Raw genomic sequence first — 16,275 nt, 5'->3', positions numbered from 1 at the left:
CAACAGGCTGCAAGTGATTTTGGTAGTGGGGCAAGTGACAGCCCTGGACTCCGGTCAGCCACAGAACAGGGACAAGGTGAGTAGCAACGGGGCAGGCTTCCCACCTATGCCCCTCCGGCCTGCCCTAGAAATAGGTGCTAGAGCCCAGCTCAATTCCATGCTTTGTCTTCTCTCTCTGGCCCCCATCACTCACGACAGCGTCTGAGCACCTCACCATCTGCACTGCATGTAACCTCACCACACCCCTAGTGAGGGCGGGCAAGTGCTGTGATCCCGATTGTACAGATGATGACAATACCCAGCTCTTGTCAGCCGTAGCTCTCCAAGCGCTTTACAAAGGCGGTCGGTATCATTATCCCCATTTAACTGATGGGCAAACTGAGGAACCAGCAGGGGAAGTGGCTTACCCAAGGTCACCCAGCAGGCCAGCAGCAGAGCTGGGATTAGACCCAGGTCTCCCGAGTCCTGGTCCAGTGCCCTACCCACAAGGCAACACTGCTGAGTAAGTGACTTGTCCAGAGTCACCCAGAAAGTCTATGGTGTAGCAGGGAACTGAATCTGGGTCTCCCAAGTGCCAGGCTAGTGCCCTACTCATTGACCACCCTTCCTCTGTTGTAGATGCTAATGAGCATCCATTGCAACCGTGGCTGTCAGCACAGGGACTTGCCCACTGAGAACAAGGCAGAGACCCACCAACTCTCTTCACATGTGTCACCTAACAGCTGGCAGTTGGTGTTAACTCTGGCAACCTGAGCTGGATCTGAGTTGCTGACGACCTGCCTGCCCCCCGCCACATCACCCTAGCACCCAGCAACCTGGTAAAATCCAAGTTATGAAGCCCCCGGCGCGGCCTCGGTTAAAAGTGGCGGAATGATGGAAGAGAAAAAACCTGCTGGCGAAGAGCTCCCTGGACAGCTGATGGGAGCAAACAAGAACATGAGCGGAGTCGATTATTCGCCCACCACGTGCTTCAAGATCTACGGAGGAAGAGCTCGGTATTACCACCATCGGCCGGACGCTTGATTGACTGACAAAGCTCAAGACTTCAGTTACAGCTAGCGAAGTTAAAGGAAAAGGACCAAATTGGCGATGTGGATAGAACATGGCCAGAAAGGCTGATCCCGGCCCCAGGTCCCCAGATCTTAGCTTCCAGACAACGGAGGCACTTTGCTAAGTCCACCCTGAAGTTTCTCAGCTTGTATTTTACCCTCCCTCCCGGGACCCTCTAACCCTGTCCTCGAGTTTCCCAGCAGCTCCATACGCACCTGCGTGTGGGGCAGCAAGACTGAAGGGTAGCGGCTTGTCATGGGGTGACGCCCTGGCTGCTCGGATGGGGTCACCTCAGCGTCCGCAAGGCACTTGCCCTACAACAGAAGCGAAGGAGAAAAAAGGGATTGCAAATAAACAGTAGCGACTAACCTGTTAGCAGCCGTCCAGGCTGTCTCAGAGCCAGGCTTCTCCAGCGGGCATGGGGGGGGGCAAAGTGGGGAGGGATCTGGGTGAAATGGCCGGAGGGGCAGAGCCTAAAGGCTGGGGCTGTGTAATCCACTGCAGAAATTCTCGGCTCAGGTTACCGGCTAGATAAATATAGTGTCTTATCTGACCTCACAGGGAGCTGGAGCCCTCCTCTCACATTCCAGCAGCGGGGAGGCTTAAAGGGGCAGCCGGCAGAGCGCAGCCAGAGGGGTTCTCATGTGTCATGGAGGCAGGGCCAGAAGAGGGGTGCTACAGGGAGGAGAGGGGGGAAAGGGTGGCGTTCTGGGGCAATGGGAGAAGTAGAGGCTTTGAGGGTAGGAAAAATGGAGGTTTGGGAGGCGAAGAGAGATGGTGGTAAGGGGTCGAAAGGGAAAGGGGGTTCTGGAGCAGGGGAAGGGAAGAGGGGATCAGGTGTGAGGGGGAAACTGCAGAAGGGGGTTCTCGGCAAAGGGAAGAGAGGGGCTGGGCTGTTACAGGGGGAGGGAGGGGCTGGGGCCAAGGGAGGGGAGATAGGATTCCTGGAGATAAGAGGGAATGCCCCACAAGGCTCTGGGGCACCCCAGAGATGCTGCTCTCTGGCCCCCAGTCCAGCCCCCAACTGGTGGGAGGAGAAGCAGCATCCTCCCAAGGGAAGCAGTGGACTTCTCTCCCTGGGGAGTGGAGGAGAGAACACAGGCGGGACAGATCTCAGCCACGGTCCCATTGCACGCCTGGCAGGCCCCCTCATCCCACAGTGCTGAGTGGGTACAGGAACTGACACAGAACAGATGCCTGGTGGAGACAGTTAGGAGGAGCCCAGACAATGCAGAGCCCTACGCTGACTTCAAGGGGCAGGGAGTCTGCATGGCACCTATGGGTGCCTCTGGGATCCTCTGACCAGCTATGAGAGTGCCACCCCCTGGCCATTGGTCATGGGAGCTGTCTCGGCCCTGCTCTACCTGGCAGCGGTGGGACAGCCCACTTGGGGGACAGAGATAGGGCCAAGGAAGCCATTCACCCTTCTGCCCCTTGAGGGCTCTTCAGGGTGAGGGATGCAGGGGCTCCACGGACACAGAAGAGCTGGGGAGGTGCCTTGCAAGAAAATCCAGGGTTAAATTCACCCTAGCTTAACTCCACCCTAAGTCAGCTCCATGTGTGAATTGGGTCCAGCTGAGTCTACTCCAGAGCATTGGAAGGCAATGACTCAGTCCCCACCTCTTATGAGTAACGAGGCAGGATGCAATTAAGCCACCACTTCCCTCCCTTCCCTGCTCATCTGTATGTCACAGCCCAGGCATGGCTGTGGGAAAACACTTGGGCCAGTTTTATCCCTGGTGTAACCTCAGGAAGGTCAACGGGATGAGGCCAGGGATCTATTTGGTGCTTTGGTACACCTGGTGCTTTATCCCACACTCAGCCAGCCTCCAGCAGCAGCCACTACCAGAGCCAGATCCTTCTTTGCGAAATCCTGAAGCCAGGTGGGCACCTGAAGACTGGATCCCCAGTCTCACTCCTTGAGATGGACAACCCCCCTCCCCCCAGAATAACCCAAATCTTCAGGTTATTTTCAAAGCAGCTCCACCTTGAGCAGGGAAAATGTATTCCTCCTCCCAGTGTGTTCAGAGAGCCTCGTCTCTCTGGACCCAGCCAGCTTGGCAGCCCTGGGGCCGCTGGCAGGATGGCCCCACTCCCCACAGCCTGGGGTAGGAAGCTGGAGGATCCGGGTCCAGCCCTCCCAGCAACACATCTTCCTGGGGGCCACAGGGAGCATTTGCATGGTGTGCACACGCACACACACGGCGTGTTGGCATGGTACAAGCGCTCACACGCGGCGAGGCACAAGTGCTCACGCAGGGGGAATGCAGGCATGGCTCAGGCACACAGATCACAGGTGGCACTCATCTCGGGTCAGGAGGAATGACGCAGATCAGGTACATGCTCCCACACCTCCCCTGCCCCATAGCCCACGCAGGCACTGCCTTATTGTTTGGCACCCCCTAGGTCCCCCAGGTGGAGCCAGGCACACCTAGATCTCCCCAGTCGGGCTGGCACTGATGGGAGCAGCCCTGGCACATTCTCCTGACTCCCACCCAAGCCTGTGGGAGGAGGGGCAGGTATGGGACACACCCCTACCACAGAGATGACTCTGGCAGGGGGGGAAGTGGGAGAAAAGAGACATTTTCTCAGTTAGGCCCAAGCCCCACACCCTCCACTTATACAGAGCCCAGTCAGGGGCTGGCATGACCCACAAGGTGCTGGGCCTGCTCAGGTGGTTTTCAGGGCAGGGGATGGGGGGGGGTCATTCACACAGCCAGAACACCGGTGGGAAGTAGAGGGCATTGTCCCACTGCCTGGGGGGCAGGGAACCCTTACAGACACAGAGCCTTATTCTGCCCAGGGGGGCCAGGCACCCCCTAGATCCCCCCCCAGGTGGGGCTGGCACTGCTCGAGGGGGGGGCAGGCACTCCCTAGATCCCCTCCCCAGGTGGGGCTGGCACTGCTCGGGGGGGGCAGGCACCCCCTAGATCCCCTCCCCAGGTGGGGCTGGCACTGCTCGGGGGGGGCAGGCACCCCCTAGATCCCCTCCCCAGGTGGAGCTGGCACTGCTCGGGGGGGGCAGGCACCCCCTAGATCCCCTCCCCAGGTGGGGCTGGCACTGCTCGGGGGGGGGCAGGCACCCCCTAGATCCCCTCCCCAGGTGGGGCTGGCACTGCTCGGGGGGGGCAGGCACCCCCTAGATCTCCTCCCCAGGTGGGGCTGGCACTGCTCGGGGGGGGGCAGGCACCCCCTAGATCCCCCCCAGGTGGGGCTGGCACTGCTCGGGGGGGGGCAGGCACCCCCTAGATCCCCTCCCCCAGGTGGGGCTGGCACCGCCCAGGGGGGCCGGGCATCCCCCGCACACACGGAGCCCCGGGGGGCTGGCCGGGCGCGCCTCCCGCACTCACCGGGCTCTCGGGTGGGGATGAGCCGGAGCCGGCCGCTTCCGTGGAGCAGCTGGGGGCCCGGCCGAGCCTGATGTCACAATCCGGGCGCAGCTGACGCGGGGCGGGGAGGCTGCAGCTGCCGGGCGGCGTCCCTCGCCCAACTCGCCCCGCGCGGCAGCGCGCAGGTGGGGCCGGGGCCAGGGCCGGGACCCGCGGGGGGACAGTCAGCCCCTGGTGCTCCGCGTCCCCTGGAGCGGGGTGCGGTAGATTCCAGACCCTGGACCCCCGGGTTTCCCTCCCACCCACGGCTCTGCGGGAGAGGAGTGTGGGGCAAGGTACTCGGGCCCTGGGTGCTGCTCCCTATAGGCTGGGGGGAGATCCCAACTCCTGGAGCTCTGGTCCCCTCACGGGGCTGCATCCCAGCCCTTGGGCGCTGCCCCTATAGGCTAAGGGAGACAGGAGAGGAGGTTTCAGAGTAGCAGCCGTGTTAGTCTGTATCCACAAAAAGAACAGGAGGACTTGTGGCACCTTAGAGATGAACAAATTTATTTGAGCATAAGCTTTCGTGGGCTACAGCTCACTTCATCGCATGCAGAAGAGGAGATCCCCGTCCCTGGGTGCTGCTCTGGGTCCCCCTGTAGGCAGGGGATAGTCCCAGCCCCTGCCGGGGTGTGTGTGTGTGGGTCGCCCCCAGGGGACCCCCTGTGCCATTCTACCAGCCCGAGCCCTCCAGCTCTAGGGCCCAGGTGGGGCTGGCAGCGGGAGCGCCAAGGGGCTGAGTTCTGGAGCTTCCCAGCCTGAGAAAAAACAGTGCTGGGAGCGAAGCTGTCCCGCACCCCCTCTTCCTCGCTTTCCAGACAGGGCGTGCATCGCTCCCTTTCATCCCCCCTGCTACTCGGAGCATGTTGGGCCCGCGGGGCTAGCCCTGGGAGCTGGGCCAGTTCCAGAGCACAAACCCACCCGCCGGTGTGAGAGACGATTTTCTTGTAGCAGTACAGACGCTAGGACACACAGCTAAGCAGTTCAGATTGTCTCCACTAGAGGGCAGGCTGCCCCCAGCCAGCTGTGAGGGCTGGCCCTTACGAAAGCAAATTCAAAGCCCTTGAAATCAGTGCTGAAATAAAGAGGCAGGCAGCTGCGAATCCAACACACGACCGAGGGATTTATTGTGCAGACAGAGGCTCTTTTGTTGTTCTTCCCCCTTCCCCTTGAACAGCATTTCTCCTACACCAAACTGTGGAAACACTACAAATGTTCACAAAACAAGACTAGGACATGCCAGTGTGGGTTGGCTGGGTCTGACACCCCCCCCCCCCACCCCACATTGCATTCCCCGTCAGGTCACGGCTGGCTGGTGGGAGATGTACACGGAGAGATACCTGAGCAGTACATCTGGGTGGGGTAGTGCACTGCACAGTGGACAAGCAGGGCGCGGGGTGTCTCGGAAGAAAGCAGCTCACCTTAGCCAGCCACCGGGGCTCTTGACACTGCAGAGGCCTCAAGCTCAGCACACACAATCGGAGAGAGGGGCACGTTAGGATTATCTGGGGCCTGACCCCATCCCCACCTCCAATCACCATTAGCCCTTCCAGTTCCACCAAGTGAGCTCCCAGTTCTTGCCCTGGTCAGTTCTGATGCTTATGATCTTGGCTTCCCATTGTCTCACCTGTGTGGCAGGGGGCTCAGTGGGACCTCTGCTCCCCAGTCCCACAGAGGTTGTTTTAGCCCACCCCTGGGTGAGATGCCTTTGGTGCTCCGAGAGAGCTATGTAATACCCTCTGCCATCTAGCCTGCCCCTGCTAGGTAGGTGGGCTCAGGAGAGTTTCTGCCCTGGTAAGTCCTGGGGCATCGATCCCCAGCTTGCTGGAGGGAAGACCTGGTCCAGACCCTGTCCCAAGCTGGGGATGCTCTCTCAGCTTGGGGTCATTTTGTGGTTTGTGGTGCATTAGCTCCCCCTACAGCTAACCACCATCCAAAGGAAACACCTGCCTAGGCCCTTTAGGCTCCTAATGAGAGGCAAGGCCGTGTTAAGGGACAGGCCTGCACCTGAGTCTGTTAACCTGCAAGGGAGGAAGGCTGCAGTGGGAGCAGGACTGGGCTGAAGGAGGAAACCATGGTCCAGTCAAGGAGTGGAGCCAGGCACGCTGGTCTTGCTAGTGCCTTGAGTCAAACCCAAAGGGTGGCATGCAGGGATGAGAGCCTGTGACTTGAGGGCAGCCCCAGCTCCTGCAATCTCCCCCTGATCCCCAGTGGGAGACAGCTGTATGTGTTAATGGGGGTATGTGCCCAGAGCAGCTTTGACTGGGGCCAGAGTGAGAGGTGGCAGCTGCCTAGGCCCCCTTCCCTATCGGTATATTTCCTCTCTCCCCCAGGATGGTGACTTCTTCTCTGGGAGCGAGCTGTCCTAGTTCTAGGATTGGCAGTCAGGAAAAGACTGGCTCCTTTAAGAGCTAAGGACACTCTCCCAGAGTACAGGATCCCCCCGTGACATGAGTGTCTCTTCACCCCCCACATGCTGGGGAGGAAGGAATATGCAGCTGCTATCTGGATCTCCGCCCAGGGGACCACAGCCTGGAGATCACGCCAAGCAGTGCAACTGACAGGCACTAACTCAGCAAGGGGTCTCCCTTCACAGCACACAACTGTCTTCACTGAGCAGGGTGAGCTAATGCCTAGGGAGCTCTAGGCCTCGGCACACTGACGACTTTAAAGGGCTACAGCCTCAGTTTCTTAGTTCAGGATTAATAAAAAAAAACCCAAACAAACCCCAAAACAACCAACTCCTATAGTAACTGCCATCCCCTGATCTTACGGTGAGGACATGAGCCCAGCAGAGCGTGGATGAGTGATGGGCAAGTGTTCTTATGCAGGGCTGCAGATGAGCCTCTGTCCTAAAAACCTTCTGCACCCCTTGCTATTTCAGTGCTGTGCCCCCCCCAGCTCTCTATCCCTGCACCTCAAATGTGAGACCTTCAGCACCCTTTGCTGTCTCCGTAGTAGGGTGTCCTTGTTGTTCTCAGCCCCAAGACTGATCTGTTTCAGTGCTGGCCCTTTCCTATGCAGGTGAAGCAGTCATACCAATGATCATGGCTTTGTGCAATACGGAAGTGTTGGCTGCCAAAGAACAGGCTGAGAGCCCACCAAATTCATCTCACCAGGCAGGATTCAAACCCAGCTCCCCAGAGGTGAAAGCTAGTGCACCGTACTCTATCCCAAAGCTTCCCATTTGCCTGATGTTGCCTAGGTCAGGACAAGTCTTTACACTGGGCAACCCCGCGTTGCTGAGTGAACGTCTGTTCTCCAGGCTGGGGTGGTGGCCAGGACTCCCCAGTTGGTCCTCTAACTCTTTGACCCTCTCTCTTTTACCAGAGTCAGGTCTGGGGGGCCTGCTGGCTTTCCCGCCTTGAAAGACAAAAAATGGGACAAGAAAAGCTGCTCCCTCGAGGCTACAGATCCCCCTGCCACCGGGGCAAACAAAAACAAAACTTGCTATGGAAGAAGCTGCACCATCTAGCAGAGTGCGAGGGAATGCCGCCATGCGTCGGATCCTTTAATACTGCTTAATACCCCCACCCCAGCCCCCAGCGTGTTTCGGACATGTGGTGTGATGGCGTGGCAGCGCGGGCTCGGTAGATATACAGATATAGACAGAGATATACACAGAGAGAGATTTCCTTGGTTTCAAATCGTTCATCGTCTTCTCTTGCAAAGGGCCACGTTTGGGCGGTGGGGCTCAGCTGGGCGGTTCGATCACTCCTTCCCTTCACAGGGACACGAAGTCCACAGCTTGCAGGAGCGGCAGGGACAGGAGCAGGAGCAGCAGCCACGAGGTGTTCTGAATCAAGAGGCTGACGCCAGCACATTTCTCCAGCTTGTCTGCCAGGGCAGGGGGAGGGGAAAGAGAGAAGAGGCAAAAATGAGATCCCTGGGGAAAGAGGACTGATGGGGTGCTGGGAGCCGGCACACCTGGGTTCCCTTCCCGGCTCTGCCACGGACCAGCTGGGTGACCTTGGGCAAGTCACTTCCCCTCCATGTGCCTCTATTTGCCCTCCCACTCTGTGTCTTGTCTAGCGAGACTGCAAGTTCTTTGGGGCAAGGAAGCACTTCCCACTGTATCTGCCCAGTGCCTGGCACAAGGGGGATTCTGACCTTGACTGGGACCTCTAGGTCCTACTCCAGTACAAACGAGAATGATCAAGTCAGTGCTCCATCCACTCCCCTGTCCTCTCTCTGACAATGGCCAGCACTAGCTGCTTCAAAAGCGGGCAGAAAGAACCCCTAGGGGACAACTAGGCAAGATCCTGCCCATAGGGAAGTACCTTCCTGACCCCAGGCCGAGAGGTGGGGTGTGGGGTGCTTTGTGGCGCTCTGGGGTGGGAAGAGTCCTCTCTCCAGCGGAAAGCTGACAGACGCTATGTTCCAGGTGGACAGCCTTGGAGGCTGGAGTCCCCTCCCTACAGAACAGCCACAGGATGGGCAGAGGTCGGGCTAGTTTCCCCTAATGCTACCCTGCTGATCTGTCCTGGGGGCCAATTAATACCAACTATGATGGGTTCTTTTGGGTGACATTAGCAACTGTCCACTGAGACTCACCAAACTCAGCATACGTGTGGGCCACCGAGCAGCCAGCAGATGGAGACAGTTCTACAGATCTGAGCTAGGTTTGAACAGGCAGCCGGAAGGCACAAGGCTCCGATCTGGCCCATTCCCCAGCGCAGGGCTGGCCTTAAGATTTGCAGGGACCAGTGGGAAGCTGGATGGGTGGGTGCCTCTGACAGACGCCTGCAAAAGGCACAGAGCACTGGAGGGTGAGAAGGGTTTGGCTCCAGGCAAGGATGTGTGCGTGAGGAGGGGTGACTCCGTTGCTGGCCCTGCCCTGGCTGCAGTTGGTTGGAAAGTACATACAGGCCTTTATCTAAGAGGAGCATTGGGCAAAGGGCTCAAATGGTCAGAGGGCATCAGGTGGGCCTGTGAGAATCAGTGCCCCTTGTGTACTGGAGCCTTGGCCCATCAGTAGTAGAGCCTGGAGGACAGAGGGTGGTGCACCGTGCTAGGTCAGCGAGAAGCCTGGGGTGGTAGGGTCCCCTCCCCTGCCCACCTTTGATGACGGTGATGTTCCTTATCTGGTTGCCGGTGTAGTCACCAGTGATCTTCAGCTCGCAGATGTAGGTGCCCTCGTCTGCGGTGGTGAAGTCGAACAGCTGCAGGCACAACAGGTCCTTTGACAGGGTGACATTGGATCGTGCCTTGAGGCTGTTCTCGGGGACGTTCAAGGTGGTCTGGATCACACGCTTCCTGTTGTCCTTGAACATGCTGAACTCGTAGGTCAGGGGGTTGGCGGTCTTGTTTTCGTAGCGGCAGTCCACGCGCAGGTTCTGGCCCAGCAAGCAGGCGCTCAGTTCCTTGATCTTCTGGCAATGGGCAGCCTGCAGCACTGGGACAGGCCAACAGGGTCAGGGGAGGTGGAGCGGGGCTGGCGGGGGGGAGGGAGGTGAAGGCAGGAGCACCCCTGCAGCTACCCCTTGCTCCAGTGCATGCAGCAGTAAATCCACATGCTATGGAGACACGGCACAGTTCCTGGCTAAATCACACGCACACAGGGCTAGAGAAGCCAAGACCTGCTGCTAGCAAAATGAGGGCTGAGCTACTGGAGACTCTCCGTTCGCCTGCAGCAGTAGTTTGGCTTTTAACCACTGTGGTTGTGCTGCTAGTGAGTCAGCTCTCTCCCCACAAAGCCAGTGCATTCCACGGTGGGGTCACTGCAAAGTAGGACAGATAATAGCACCCCCCGCCCCCGTGTCCCCGGTAGGGGAGGAGGAGGATTCAGCTGGCCTGGCTTTCTCTGGAGTGAAGCATTTATTTAGAAGCTTACGTCTGGTCTCTCCAGCTAGCGCCACTTATGGCGCACGGCCACTAGATGGCAGCATCATTGCACCCCTGGGCCCCTACCTGTCAGGAGGACAGCGACGCTGATGGTGGGATTCATCTTTCCGCCCGCTGTGCTGGGGCCGTCAGCGGTGGAGAACGGCGAGGGGGGCCTGAGCAGGAGGAGAACATGCTGGTTAGTGGCCCGACAGGGATCTGTGCGACCCTACGTGCACACCCACAGACAGGCGCGTGACCACGCCCGGGCGTGCCCATAAATGCATACGCAGGCTGTTTGCCAAGCAGAAGAGGGCACTGTACAGTCTGGGGGCAGAGTTAGAGACATTCTGCGCTGACACCAGCAGGAAGGTCACCCAGTCTGGAGAGGTCTAGATCCCAGTCAGCGGGATACTTTTTTTTGCAAGACCAGCAGCAGGGGCATGCACAAAGGGGGGAGCAAGCAGGGGCAACCCCTCCCCCCCAGTAATCATCAGGGGCACAGAATTCCAGCCCGGGGCCACGGTGGTGGAGAAAGTGAGCTCCTTCCACCCCAGGGCGGCAGGGAGGAAAGCGAGGGCCTGTGGGAGCCGGGGAAGGAAGAGCAAGCTCCTGCTGTGAGGGGTGGGGGCACAGGATGTGTCCCCGCAAAAGGGGTCAAAGTTAAATTTCTGTGCACGCCCCTGACCAGCAGCGAGGAAATACCAGACTGATTCATTCACCCTGAGTGCTCCGTGGAATTCTTAACTATCTGATTTTCTTCCACCCAGAGAACAGCCCCATCTGTGCAGTCTTTGCATAAAAGGGCTTCCTGCAAAGTACAGCTTCCACAGGGCAGGGACCGCTCAAGTCTCATTTAGTCCCCAGGACACTGGTCCTTCTGACGCCTTTGACTTTCTGCTGCCCCTACGCATTCGATAGACTCTGCTTACCTCTGGCAACTCCCAGAGATATCCTGACCCACCCTAGGCACCAAATCCTACTCCCGCCCGAAGTGCAAATGAATCCCAGGGGTATGTGTGTGGTGGATCAGCGCCTAAACGGGGCACAGATTGGCCCTGGGCGGCCGCATTTGGGCTCCTTACAGTCCCTGCTCCTCTCTTAGGCTACTGTCTTCAATGCAGCGATATCTCTGCTTAGCCTAGGTCCAGGGAGAGCCGCCACTGCGCCGCCCACAGCAGCTGTGTGAGCAGCCGATGAGTGGGCCAAACTCTAATTAGAAGCAGCGTCTCCCTTGCATGGGGACAGGACTCAAGCTGTGGATAACACTGAAGTCAGTGTTGCAATGAGGACAAGCCCCTAGCCTCACTCATCTTTTCCAGACCCCTCTGCACAAAGGTGGATTAGTGGTTTGTGGGGCCCTGAGCCGGAGCAAGTGGGGGCCCATCCCCACTCCTTCCACCTGCATTCCCCCCTCCCACCACTCTGGCTGGGGAGCAGGGGCTTGCCCTGCCCGCCGGTCCTGCTGGGGACGGGGGTTGGGGCGCAGCGGCTTGCCTGTCAGGTCCGCAGCCCGCCGCTTTCCACTGCGGCACTGTCACAGGAGGAGCTGCTAAGAGATCGAGAGGCTGAGAGGAGGCGGGGGATGCGAAGGGAGCGTGTCTGGGCTGCGTTGGGGGCCGGCAGCCCTAGAAATGTGTGTGTGGCAGAGATGGGGAGAAGGGGGCTGTTTACCGGTGGGTGAGAGTGTGACAGAAAAGGGATGTGGGTGCAAAGGGTGTGGCTGTGTGTGCTTGCGGGGGGCAGGGCAGGAATGGAGCAGTCCTGACCCAGCTCCCCAGGGCCTGGAGAATGTAGGCAGCTCTTCCCCGCTTCCCATGTTGGTTTGAGTAAGGCCCAAGCTCAAGATATGTGTGTGTGGGTGCGTGTGTGTGTGGGGGGGAGTCCATTCACAGACACCCTCCCCGGTTTGCAGCCCCCGATCTGGAAACATGCAATGTTCCTTGATTTAAAAACCAGACAACTCCCCCGACCCCTTCTCATTTAGAAAAGAAAAAAAATTGTTTAAGTATAAAAATTCTCCTTATTCCTTCCACCAGCAGCCATATCCTGAGCATGTGCAGCAAGGTCCCTCTGCTTCCCCTCCCCACCCCCGGGGGCCTGAAAACATCCCCCCACTCCAATGAACCCAGCCCCAGGGACTCCATAGCGTGGGGACCACAGATGTCTTTGCTCCTACAGCATCTGTCATCAGCAGCTCTCCAGGTTTTCTACTGCGGAGCGTAGGTATCACCTGCCCCATTACACAGAGAGGGGATGTAACCACCAAGGTTACATGGCCAGTCAGCAGCCAGGCCAGGAAAAGAACCCAGGAGTCCTTGCTCCCAGTGCCCTCCTAATTGCTAGCCATTCCCTGCCAGAGCTGGGAAGAGAACCCAGGAGTTCTAGCCACTAGTGCTCCTGCTCCAACCTCAGCCACCACCCTGATGGGCGTGGTAACAAAAACTGCTGACTCCAGCCCTGCCCACACCCACCTGACACATCCTGAGCCCCGCACGGGGAGAGGCTGGGCTGGGTGCTGATGGCCCACGGGCTGTAGCAGGGGAGCACAGAGCTCAGATTCCGGCAGGTAAGTAAACCAATTTCCAATGTCAGTGAACTCTTGACATGAGGACTGGCCTTATTAGGCAACCTCCTGCCCAGCAACTGGCCTCTGCTCGCCAAAATATTGACACCCCCCCCCATCGCCCATGGGGCAGCCTGAACTGAACCCCAGCGGCAGAGAGACTGCACATGGGCTGGCCCCCGGAAGATCTGCCATGGGGCGTGTGCAGGGATGGCCACCGGCTTGGCTGAGCGGACGACCCCAGGAACCTCGATGGTTGCAAGTTGAATGCAATGTGTCCTCTGGCCCCCCCATGGCTGTCCCCGCTCCTGGGGGGTTCTAGTGACCCCCAAGTGAGTGTGCTGCTGATTACAGGGCCTGGTTTATTTTTATTTCTGTTCCAGCGTTTTCAGCGCCCCCCAGGCTGTGCTTTCTGGGATCCTGTCTGCTCTTGTCTCATCCGGCGTGGGAGCAGGGAGTCGAGTCACCAGAGGGGAGGAGGTGGAGAGGAAAGAAAGGATGGGGGAGGAGGAAGGCAGCAGGGGTGGGCTGAGAGGGGCACGGGGCAGAGAGGCGGGGAAGGGGTTCCCTGTCTCATCCCGAGCCCCTCCCAGAATCTGCTCCCACGCCCTGATCTGCAGCCAGACCATCCACCCCCCCCCCACCCCACCCTGCTGGGTCACCCTCTATCTCCCTCATTCTACCGGCTGCTCCCCCCCCATACCAACGCCCCAGTATTTTGCAGTCATGCCCCCTTTTCCCGGCGCGTCGCTGCAGCCTGCCAGAGCCACTGCACCGTTCTGCGGCGCAGCCTGCGGCGCCGGGACTGCGGAGCGGCTGGGCTTTGCACTGGTGCACGGCCACGGCTCGCCACTGCAGCCCTGGGCGCTCTGGGAGCATCCGCAGCGCCGCACGACCAGCTGGGGTCCCCGCAGCACTGCCTGAGCTCGCAGGGCTGCTGCAGAGCTGGGGGGGCGAGGGGAGGGCACCAATGCAATTATTTACCCCGCCGGGAGCCTGCCCCGGCTCCACTCTCTCTGCTCCCTGCAGGAGCTGGGGGAAAAGGCAAAGGAAGCCGCTGCACTGGGCCAGGAACCCCGTCCCCAGCAGGCTGGAGAGAGGGCGGGGCGGGGCAGGCAAAAGCTGGCGAGCAAGACAATCAGACGGCCACAGGGCTGCGTCTCTGCAGAGCATCCAGCCCCCTGCCCCGATTCCCCGGCTCTCCATCACCGCCCCCAGCTCCCTGCGCCTCTCGGCTGCGATCCTGCCGAGCGGCTGCTGCACTGTCTCGCCCCCTGCCCACCTCCTCGTTCCCCCAGCTCAGACCCCAGGCTGCGTCCCCCGCTCCGGGCTGCCCGGGCCAGGGGACCCCAGCGGCCCCGCATCCTCACCTGCCCGGGCGCTGCGCTCAGTCTCCGCCCGCTCCTGCTCCTGCTCCTGCTTCTCCTCCTGCGCCGCTCTGCTCTGGTGCGCGCTGCGCCTGCAGTTTGGGGTAGGGAGGCGCCGGCGGCCCCGCGAATCAGGAGTGGGGCTGCCTGCCCAGCTCCACCCCCTGCAAGCCCCTGCAGTGGGGACGGCCCTGCCCTCTGCAGTCCGGCTGCTTCCCAAGGCCTGTTGTCAGCGCCTGGCAGGCTCACAGCCTGGGCTAGTGGGGGCCAGGCGGGCCCTGGCTGGGGGCCAGGTGCAGAGGAAAGAGCCCTTCGAGCCCATCTGCCCCGTAGCCCCGGCACGGCCGAGATGCCAAGAGGGCGTTAATGGCACCCACTGCACCCACGGTGGTGATCGCTGGGTGCCTGGGGCGGTTAGGGACATGGGAGCCCACGTTGCTACCCTCCAGGGGCATCCCGCACATGGGAGGTCCCAGGTGCACCCCCTGACGCACCCCGCATTCCACCCCCCTGTGCAACGAGGGCCCTGCTGCCGGCGTCTCTTTTGTGCAAACAGCCTCCTGCTGGCATCAGGGGGTGGGAGGTGGGGCACTCAGGATCAGGGCCCAAACCCATCCCGGCTGGACGGGCTGAAGACCCTGCGCCCCAGGACTGGAAGCAGATGTGAACACGGCAGGGGAACCGTTGCACAAACCACCGCCTAAGCCGGCCCCGCCCGCTGGGACACGACTTAGGGCAGCAACGACTAACCGCGGAGATGAGGCTGACTGGGCTGAGGGCCCCATGCCCTCTGGCCCAGGCACGCGCGGACAGATAGGAGGGACTGCTCCGGCCTGGCGCCAGCACCTGGGCCACGGAAACCCCAAGAAAGGGAGCGGGGAAGCGACCCTCATGGCTGGAGTCCCACTGCCTTGCACCTTGAGTTGTCAGTTTCTGCTGTGCACAGGGAGCCTCAGACCCTCCCCTCACAGCAAGGCCGGGGGAAGGCCAAGCCATGGGCTGGTGTTTGACAGGTGGCAATGAGGGGACAAAGCGTAAGGCAAGGGCCATGCAGCACCGAGCCACGTTCGCTGCAGACCCAGATCGGGCAGGGCAACAGCTAGCACCGACTGTAATTTTGTCACATCCCTCCCTCTACCCCCACCCACAACATTGTGCCACTCCCCCTGCCCCCAGATATACACCCACACCCGCGGCCATACACAGACTTGGATGAAGCCCCAGCCACCTCCCAGTTCAGTTTTGGCCCCATTTTTGCAAATGAGGGGCTCCCTTTGTGGTGACGTTTCCCTGGTTTCCATGGAAATGTTAATCTTCCCTGGCGCAAAAATGTCAACAGCGTGGGAGTCATCTCACTCCACTCCCACAGGCGGACTGGTCTGATGGGAAAAGAGAGGCCTGTTTTCACTCCCAAACAGGGCCCAGACTCCCTGCTGGGCTGTTTGCACAAGCCAGCCAGTGCAAAAGCAGCTGACACCTCCCTCCTGCATCGAGGAGTGCTTAGATGACGCAGGGCTTCTGTAGCCCTCGCCAGTAGCGACTGGAAGAAAATAGAGTAGCCCTGAGACTGCTCTACTTGACAGGGGCCGGGTTGGATGGCCCCAGCGCCGGGGATGCTAGGAGGACGCCAAGCTGACACAGACTTTGCCTCCGCCCTAGCCATCGGTCACTGGGACACGGCTGCAGCAGCACCGGCGCACCCCTCGTGTACGCAGGCAAGCGGCAGTTTGCACCCATGGAGCACGTGCTAACGCAGTCAAGGTGAGCAACACACCTTTGCACTGCGAACAGCCCAGGCTCAACCCTGGGCCGGGCCCTTGGGCTTGAGCATAAACTGGTGAAATGCCCCAAGTTCTTGGCAAGGCTGAAGCGAAGGCCCAGCAACCTCACAGGCCCAGGAGCTCAGATGCCGCTGGGACTATTGCACCTTGGCCTTGTGCCTATTCTTAGGCGGCGCACACGCCTCCAGATCGGCCCTGCCCCCAAAGGGCCCCCTGAACAAGCTCCTGAACAGCTCTGTGCTGTGACGATTGATACAGAAGTCAGATTCTGTTCTAGCAAAGGCCAGTCCCCCGGCACTGTCCAAGCACTGAGGTTTTGC

The 16,275-nt window shown here is 59.9% G+C and overlaps 2 protein-coding genes across 2 annotated transcripts in view; both read right to left on the bottom strand.

Annotated features, from left to right (window-relative positions):
• Positions 1 to 1,475, bottom strand: part of USP2 (ubiquitin specific peptidase 2) — a 58,091-nt gene extending 56,616 nt beyond the window's left edge. Inside the window, exon 1 of the mRNA XM_074936813.1 lies at positions 1,420 to 1,475. The gene's annotated coding sequence lies outside the window, so the exon portion shown is untranslated. The remainder of the gene's footprint in view (positions 1 to 1,419) is intronic.
• A 4,046-nt stretch (positions 1,476 to 5,521) lies between these two features.
• On the bottom strand, positions 5,522 to 14,328 carry THY1 (Thy-1 cell surface antigen). Its single transcript, XM_074936862.1, has 4 exons — positions 14,178 to 14,328; positions 10,329 to 10,417; positions 9,478 to 9,813; positions 5,522 to 8,255 (listed from the first exon to the last, which is right to left on the bottom strand). Exons 2-4 carry the CDS (start codon positions 10,363 to 10,365, stop codon positions 8,143 to 8,145), a joined length of 486 nt encoding a protein of 161 aa, XP_074792963.1. The 5' UTR covers positions 10,366 to 10,417; positions 14,178 to 14,328; the 3' UTR covers positions 5,522 to 8,142.
• Between the last annotated feature and the right edge of the window lie 1,947 nt (positions 14,329 to 16,275).

Source organism: Natator depressus, chromosome 22, assembly GCF_965152275.1.
Source record: "Natator depressus isolate rNatDep1 chromosome 22, rNatDep2.hap1, whole genome shotgun sequence".
Classification (NCBI taxonomy): Eukaryota; Metazoa; Chordata; order Testudines; family Cheloniidae; genus Natator; species Natator depressus.
The sequence above is the reverse complement of the archived record's forward strand: the minus strand, read 5'-3'. Positions and strand labels throughout refer to the sequence as shown.